Source organism: Electrophorus electricus, chromosome 9 (assembly GCF_013358815.1).
Source record: "Electrophorus electricus isolate fEleEle1 chromosome 9, fEleEle1.pri, whole genome shotgun sequence".
Classification (NCBI taxonomy): Eukaryota; Metazoa; Chordata; class Actinopteri; order Gymnotiformes; family Gymnotidae; genus Electrophorus; species Electrophorus electricus.
In genome coordinates, this window is record NC_049543.1 from 20114922 (window position 1) to 20124074 (window position 9153).

The window sequence follows — 9153 nt, forward strand, 5'->3', positions numbered from 1 at the left end:
ATAAGGTTCCTTATCAGTGACTTGCAGGCCCCATGCATGGATTTAATTGGAAAAAGCCCGCAGTTAATTCGGATTTTATTGGAATAAACCCTCTATAAGCTCTTCACAGAGAGTTCAGTTATTATCAGGAAAACATTCCTATAAGTACCATTCAGTCTGAGGTCATTCTGAAATGCAGCAAAGATTTTCCGTTTGCTGTCTTTCTTTTTTTAAAATTTCTTTTTATATTTTTTCACCTGTTCTTACAGACCTTGATGCATGGGAATGTAAAGAATCTGGTTCCTCTCACTTAGAACAACTGACCTCAGATCAGTCCCCCCCTGCTCATTCATCTGTTCCACTCTCCACATGGTGCTGTCCGTCATATGTTTCTTTCTTTCTTTCTTTCTTTCTTTCTTTCTGTCTGCTTTTCCTTCGGTATCCTTCCCTCTCACGTTTCCCAGCCCTCTCTCAGGTCTCCTTCTTTTCTCTGTCTGTGTCTCGCTTTCAGCTCTAATTCCTATCAGTATAAATCCCTGTTGATTTCTGTCTTCTGTGTCAGTTATAGTCCTCATGTAGCTGTGTACGTGGTCTTATGCTGATGTGGATAAAGTTTCTGGTGTGTTTGTTACATTTGTCGCCTTTTGCTTTTATTTCTGTTTTGAATAAATCAGCTTGCATCCTGCCACTGTTTGCCTGTGCACGTCGCATGTAGAGCTCCATCGAAGTTGGCTAGCTTTCTGCGCTCTGTGGTGTTTGGCTCACTGCACCTGTCATTCAGCATTATCAAGAGGTTGGAGCAGTATTACCTATAATGGGAGAAACACATTAAATATGCAGAAATTGCTTCCAGGCCAAAGTATCCACTTCATAATCACTGTGATCTGGTTAATGAAGCTTTAGGGTTCTGCCTCGTAATATCACATATGTCTGCACCATCAGCTGTCTTTCAATTTCATTGGTTCCTACCAAAATTGGCAAGTTCAGACCTTTCCATGTATGTTCTTAAAGTGGTAGCAAAATGTGACTGATGCAAAGCTGTCATTTGCTTTTTGGATGTAAACTGCAACCAGATTCAAACTGAGTAGCGTTGCGATATTAGGGAGGTCGATGCTGAACATGAATGCATGAAGAGTCATTTGCGTTCATCAGTATTGTTTTTCCTTTTCTTTGCCAAAATGTTGTGTGCTATTTTGCAAATGGTGACGGTGTAATAAGCCACTAAAAGCAACAGGCTAATTTATGTTAATTCATAATGTAACATTTTCTCAATTCTTTTGCACTTTTGGAAATCTTGACAAGTTGCAACCCATGTAGCACAAAATATTTTCACCAAAAAAACCCCCCACAAAATATATTCCAGTCACTTTCCTAGAATTCATCTTATGGCAATAAGGGATCACAGATAGTGGCAATAGAAGAGAATCTCCAATTACTTTAATAAAATTTTGTCAAGAATTATACTAATTCTTGTGTATGCTTAGAATTTCAACATATCATACCAGAGAAAATACAATTTAAGTGCATCTGTTTGAAACAAGCTGTTTTATGCTTTAAAGTGAACTGCAGTAACTTAATATTTTACAGATTATGTGTGTTTAGATGAGTTTAGCAATGAGCACACAAAAAGATTGCAGCATTTGGTAAAATGGTCTCCCAAAATAAGGGCATGAAAATCTGAAAACGCAGCCTGCTGAACACATAAAATGTGTAAAATATGGTGTTGAAAACACTGGCCTTAAAGGGGCTTTGTTAGATGTTCCCTTGAGGAGACTAGCATGTTAGCTATTCCTGTTAACCTGCAACAGTCGATGTAGACCACCCGGACGCGAGTTTGTCATTCCTGATAGAAAAAAGAGCTCAGTTAAGCAACAAACAAAAAAAAGCGAATCTGAACTTTATAGGGGAGTGGCACTTAGGAAGAGGAAATGTGCAGCAAAGATACATTTTTGAGGAGAGCTTTAAAGGAAGAGAGAGTTAGAAAGGTCACGAAGTGAAAGAGGAAGTTCTGCCATCAAGACCTGCCACCAACTGATGAAAGTCGTTTTCTTCTTCTTCTTCTTCTTCTTCTTCTTCTTCTTCTTCTTCTTCTTCTTCTTCTTCTTCTTCTTGATATTAGTGTTATTAATCTAACACTCCTTGTTTATTGTGATATTGTGTTATTTTCATATATTTACAGAAACGTACATGATTTACAATGCCGTTACCAGCAAATGTCCTGAAACCTTTGACACTGTATATTCCCAGAAATAGCTGATATCTGTAAGAATAATATCTTATGCTTATAATGTTGCTTTAATCCCTTCCTCACAACAGAAACAAATCCTGGCACGAGACCTCTTCTTTTATGCAAGGCTGTAATTCTCCAATGCTAATTTATGACTATTTTATGACTGCAGTCTATTAATATTGTCCAGTTTCTGAACATTCTATTTTTGTTTTGATGATATGCAAATGTCCTTTTATTTAGTACTGTTGCTAGAAAGGAGACCTGTATTAATTAGATTCCTAGAATATGCTAGATTCAGAGAATATGTTAATATTGACTAGATTCCAATAATATGCTGTTTGTACAATTGCTGTCTGCTCTTCTCACACGGGCCCCTTTACTTCCTGTTTAATCACTCACACACACACACACACACACACACACACACACACACACACACACACACACACACACACACACACACTGCTTATAAATAACTCATGTCTCTTCACAATAAACTGGAGCACTTCTGACTGCATACTGACTCTCTGTCTTCTGTGTCACTCAGAGTGTAACAAAGTGTACATTTAAACAGGATGGAGAACTATTCTTTTAAATTCTTAAAATATTTGAGGAATTTCCTTCTAAGTGACCTGTGCTTTTAATTAGCCTGCAATTATTGAATTACATCCCTGATTTATTTTCTAGTCATGTTTTTATTCTTTGCTTTATATTTTATCTCTTATTTTTGATGTAGTTGTATTATTTTTATTCTGTTTCTACTGTATATTTCTGCAAAGATTGTAAAGAGTACAGTTTCAAGAAAACCTCAAGGTGCATCTTCTTTGAAAAGTGGTATATACACTACGCATATTATTAGTATCATTGTAGTATAGTAATCATTTACTCATGTACTTATTATGAGTATATTAAGACATTTGTAACCTTAGCTAAACTTGAGCACAAGGAAAATATTAATTAGTAAATAGTAATTAATGGTGAGCAAACCAAACATAACAGATAGCAGAGCACATGCAGAAGATAGCAGTGGTGTGGGATGCGGCAATCTCACGTGATGGGGCAGTACGAGAAGCTGAAGTTATACCAGGAAATAAAAGAGGAAATAGAGATGATGTGGAAGGTTAACACCAAGGTTATCCTAGTGGCGATAAGGGTGCATGAGGCTGTAACCTGTACGCTGGAAGAGTGGGTCCAACAGATCCCAACAGAATGATGACAGCAATACTAGGAACATCAGAAATACTGCACCACACCCTCAAACTCTGACAGGAGACCTGAGTGTGAGAAAAAGGAATGACCACCCACTGGATGTGTGAGACAGGAATGTTTGATTCCTGAGAAATGATGAAAAAATGGGCAGGCTATAAGATCATTTGTAAAACAGAGGCACTCAGAGACTGTATAGAGAGAATGGGAGAAATGTTGAGAATAACAAAACGTGGCGCATGTGATTTCAGGAGCACTAATAGCACACAAACAAGCACACGGGAACACACACACACACACACACACACACACACACACACACACACACACACACACACACAAAAAGCACATCTCAGAGCATACAGTTCAGGGAGATAAGCCTCATGGCAAGGTGCAGAGATAGGCACCTTCACATTTGGAGTGTGTTATCTCATTCTATTCCTGCAAATGCGTCAGGCCACAGATGGTGTGTCTCACATTTGGGAACAAGAGCATCCTGTATAGCTTTTCTTTGGCAGCAAACGGATTTGCCAAATAGGACTGAGTCAGGGAAATTCGGCGGCATTGGCCACGCCACATCTCTTTGAAAGGATTAAGCGATGGTTGGGAAATGGCACACATTTTGCGACGCTGTTTGTGGAACTCAGCTGTGGCAAAAGCATTGCTTTTTAACAATAAATACAAGTCGTCTTCCACAGAGCAACAAAGTAGATTTTTTTGTTTGGTTTTTGTATTATTTCCAGTCAAACTCAAATTAGTTTGACGACTGATGCTAAAAAGAAACATTTTGTCAACATGCATCTGTCTTAATAGGGGTGTGATGCAATCCGGTGATGAGAACTTCCCAAATAACTAGGGACCTGCCATCTGTTCTTGGCACAGTGCCAATGAGAGTCAAAAGGTAGGTTTTGATCCTCTGTGCTTTCCATTGCTGCATTAACAACTCTGAACCAAATTTGGAACAGAACATTCTCTGGCATGGGAAATGCGCAAATTATGGCTACAAGTGGTGACCATTCAGTAGTTTACTGTCAGTTTAATTCAGTACCTTCAAAGGCAGCAAATAACAGCTGAAGTAGATATACATATTATGCTTTACAGCAGCAAAATAAATAATAAAAAAACGAAACAAAGTGATTTATTTAAATTGTATAAACATTCACTTACCTAGCATTGCCTATTCAACCATGGCTGCTTCTCTTTATTTTAAGTATGCTTTTGGTACATCCAAATTAGATGAGCCATTATTGATATCTAATTTTAAAAATAGCCTTTAATTCACATTTGTGCTAAAAGTTATGAAATTAGAATTTGTTTTCAAGGTACTACTGACGTAGGGTAAAAGGAAAAGATTCAGTGAATGCTAGCTTTTGTAAATGATGCTAAGCAGAACTATTTGAATCATTATGATTATAATTTAAATGTGGTAATTAGGATAATTTTCTTTCATCTCTTTCTCTTAAGGAACATTTATAAGCTTTGCTCTGAAAACATTTGTTTACTTACAAAGTAGAGAATTACCATTGGCTGTGTAATTTCATCCAAGAAAAGGATGAACCTGCATTCAGGAAAAACTAAAAACTGGAGCTAATAATGTGCAATTATTTTTTTCATCATGTACAGCTATTCTTTCACTATTACTCTAACCTGTATTCAATAATAGCCACAATGGATCGAGAAGAACTTCTGCTAATAATGCTAATGCTGCTCTTATTCAGTAAAAGACAATGCAGCTCTATTAGCATTTCACAAATGTGATCATGCTACATTCATTCATAAGTTTGAGTGACGTGTTTCAGTCCCTACTCTCAGTCCTGGGTGGAGCTTGTGCCCCTCTCAGTGAGCTCTGACGTACCACAGGCGGAGTGACGTGACCCCTCACTCCCACTCAAGCAGGGCAGGTAGCGCCTGGCCGTCACCCGGAAATCGGTCCGCAGGAACGTGTATAGCACTGGATCCAGCAGGCTGTTGAGGCTCAATAAGCCCCGGCTCAGCTGGTAAGGCACAAACACGGCCTTCTCCCAGTCGCATGATTGGCTGTGGGCCAGCAGCCCCAGGTACTTTACGCAGCCAATGAAGTGATAGGGCCCCAGCACCGTGACGAATATGGCCACCAGCAGGGTGAGAAGCCCCTTGATACGCCTCTTCTCCTCGGACAAGAAGGAGTTGATCGCCATCAGTGAGCGGAGGGTCTGCCAGTGGAGGCCGGCTATGAAGCAGAGGGGTATGATGAAGGACAGGGCCAAAATAATCAGCCGGTAGACGATGAAATTTTGTTCTGAAGGATACTTCTCAATGCACAAGGTGTCATTTATCTGCTTGGGGAAGAGTTTGTTGAAGGCAATGGAGGGGGGCAGGGTGATTAAAACCCAAATGCTCAGTGACATCCACCAGGCAAACTTCAGCTGGTGGAACTGCTGGAACCTGTGGGGATGAGCTATGGCCAGGTGCCGCTCCAGTGCGATGATGCACATGAAGAAGATCCCCGTGTAGATGCTGATGTAGAAGCACAGGCCCATGGCCTGGCACGCCTCAGGTCCGAAGCGCCAGTAGTGCTCGCTGGAGTAATAGTCGATCCACAGAGGCATAGACAACAGCTGGATGAGGTCAGCGATCAACAAGTTGATAACATACATGGGCAAAACGTTCTCCGATTTTATCAGCCGGTAGAGTCCAAAAAGGGCCATCAGGTTCAGTGGCATGCCGATGATGAAAAAGATGCTGTAGAGGACAGGAAGGAACACGCTGTCTTGTCTGAAGTCTATCCCGCAAGCCACGACCCCCGTCATATGCCCGTCGTATGAGCTGATGTTGGAAGTGCTCTCCATCATTATATGTAATGAGAGGTGTGGAGAAATACTGAGAAAGAGAGATGGCGAGAGTATGTCACTGTTCCAGCAGAATATTTTACAAGTACATAATGCTAGTGTATCTTGGGACACATTTTTGTTCCGTCCAGCTCTCAGTACACAGTAATAGATGTTCTTGATGCCTTTGGTTCAGGTGTGCTGGGAGGTAGGAGAGAAAAAAAAAAATACCAACAGGTGGGTCCTAAGAACTGTGTTGACAAACAGTGGGTTATTCTACTTAGAAAGCCTGACAACATCTTTATAAGTGCAAAAAGCCCCTTTTTTTGAAAACCTGTAATCCCCGCACGGTGTTACAAAACTGCTTGTAGCTCTTCTCTCTACCCTCTTTAAAAACTGAAGAATATGTTGCAATTCTGACCTTTCTTTAGCAACAGATTCTTATTCTAGTGTGCTGACATTTTTTGCTTGGCAGGAAATAAAATTGATTCAGTTGACATCAACTGCCTTTATAAGATATATTACAGAGGCAACCAACTCCATGCTGTCATAGCTTAGGTTTGTGTGCTCTCTGCTCTAAAACAAACGTTGCCACTCACTTAATCATCATCAGGACCTGCAAGAGATGAATCACACCTTTTAGTGCAGACAAAACTTTAAAATGCAACACTGCACCCCTCCAGAGCTCATTTTATTCCAATTTACACATGGGCCCCTTTTTTCCATGGGTGCTCAAATATTGTTGTTGCAATGTAATGCAAGTGCTACAACATATAGTATTTTTGTACAATTTTTGCATCTCTAGTATTGCACATGGATGGAGGAGCGTGCACTTTTAAAATAACACGTCCACGCAAATGAGATAGAGCACCATCTACTTTCAGTACAACCCAGAATCAGCCCAGCGCGATCTGATAGTTGGGTGATTTTATCAGCATCAATCCCAGACAAAATGCCCACTGGAAATGCCAGGCTATTGGAGTAGGCATTTTAGGCACTACTATTAGAATATGAACTGGCACCCTTTATGATACAACTCAGCAAGCAGGAGGCAGTTCCAAATATTTGCTTAGGTTAGCAAATTTCTCCCAAGTTAGTAGGGGACAAAACCTTATATATGCATAAAAATTGCATTCGCCTTTTGGGACTGGTCGTTTCACGTTCATGTTTCCACTGCAAAATAATGCCCACAAAGATTAGGTCATATACAATAATCTGTTTTAGCCTTAACCAGTGTCCAGAAAACCAACCCATTTTATGTTCAAGACCATATCACACAAACATAACTTGCTGCCAAAGCTTCAGGACAAAACTTTTGATGGAAAAAATTTGTGAATGTGTATTTCCAAACCCCCTTTTTCAAATTATTATCACTCTTACTGAGACCTTCAATAATATATCCAAGTCTATATAAAAATACATGTACAGTGCACTCACCTTGGTTGCCTGTTTAGATTAATTTGCCTTTTTTAAATTCAGTAACTATGCTGGATTGGATGAATATGTAATGTAGCTTAAGGAAAGGTTTCTAAACCTTTCTAAAACAGAACTAATTTTCTACTGGCCCAGAAAAGAGGAAACCACACCATTGTGTCAGCAGGATATGATGTACAAGAATCATAACCAAATGATCTGATACAGAAGTGTGCATCAGCTTCATATTTCTTTTTAATCCTTAACTGATTTTTCCTGCTTGTTCCTTGTTGGGAATTTGTCATGGTTATTGGTGGCCAGAGTTACATCAGACAGCAGAAAGAAAGCGTGAATAGCAAATGAATAAGAACCAGCCTTATGTCATTAATAAAAAAAAAGCAGGCAGCTTCTGAAAGAGCCTGGAAACACTGACATGCCTGATCCACTTTCAACAACTTTATCCCCACAACTACACAACCGTTTCGTCAGTATTAATGCCATGATGAGAGTAACCCTGTGGTCACAGGTGAACAGCATAGAGAGGAGCCAACACAGAGAGCTACTATCTGTAATCGTACACTTGAAAAGCATTCCTATAACACAGGCGTATCTGATAAAGCCAGGGCGAATGTGACACAGGAATTTCTAATACCTAGTTACTAGTGAGTGTACAAAGACTCCTTTAAAGATATGTGGCATATTTGTTCTTTAGAGGCTGGTATCCTTTGGGTGTCGCCCTGTAACCTAGCCAAGGATTAAACGAGAAAACCATTAACCCATTAAGCACCAAATGCTGTAGTAAAATCATCACTAGCACCATCTCAAGTGCCACTGTAGTATTATGTTAATGGGAAGAGCCAGAGTGCATGGTTGAATACTATGTGCGGAATTGGAAAACACCATGCTCCCATTCACATCAAAGGCCAAGCAGCAGCATGAGTGTTGAGGGTTTTTTTTTTCTCTTATACCCTGAATTTTGGGCCCTTATCAGCATCAAAGCTTTTAGACAGATGAACATGAAAAACGATCGATTCAAGGAGATGCAACACATCTCTGCATGACTCTCTGCATGACTGCATCACCATACGCAGCTTCATTAGCGGGCCCATAATGTAGTCACCATAAAACCAGGCTTCATAAATAGGATTAACAGAAACCTTTTATGCTAGAAACACTTTATGCGTTTCAGCGTTTTGATCTCTGGCCTTATAGGTTGTTAAAAGTACAGTTTCTTTTAATGACTTCAAAGACTTTATTTAAGTTATCATCTGATTAAATTTATGGCAACATGATCCAGACTAGATAAGAAAGGGTTTCAAATTCCTCTGACGATGGAGCTGTGGAATAAATCTAGTGTCATTTATGTATAGGATGACATGTTGGTCCACTGCATTGTTGAATGATTACAATAAAATATAGGAGTTCTATGACTGAAGGCCTTGAGTGTAGAGAAAACTTGCATGTAATATGTAATATGTAACATGTAGTGCATTTGATCTATGAGTATCCCCTATGCCA

General features: G+C 39.7%; 1 protein-coding gene across 2 annotated transcripts; it reads right to left on the bottom strand.

Moving 5' to 3' along the window:
* Positions 1–4436: 4436 nt before the first annotated feature.
* On the bottom strand, positions 4437–7761 carry zgc:171579 (uncharacterized protein LOC557116 homolog). 2 transcript variants are annotated; one of them, XM_027022999.2, is made up of 2 exons: positions 7660–7761; positions 4437–6274 (listed from the first exon to the last, which is right to left on the bottom strand). In XM_027022999.2, the coding sequence occupies exon 2, from the start codon at positions 6244–6246 to the stop codon at positions 5224–5226; it is 1023 nt and encodes a 340-aa protein (XP_026878800.2). In that variant the 5' UTR covers positions 6247–6274; positions 7660–7761; the 3' UTR covers positions 4437–5223. The 2 variants fall into 2 exon arrangements, with proteins under 2 accessions (XP_026878800.2, XP_035385989.1); XM_035530096.1 differs by having other exon boundaries at positions 4437–6423.
* Between the last annotated feature and the right edge of the window lie 1392 nt (positions 7762–9153).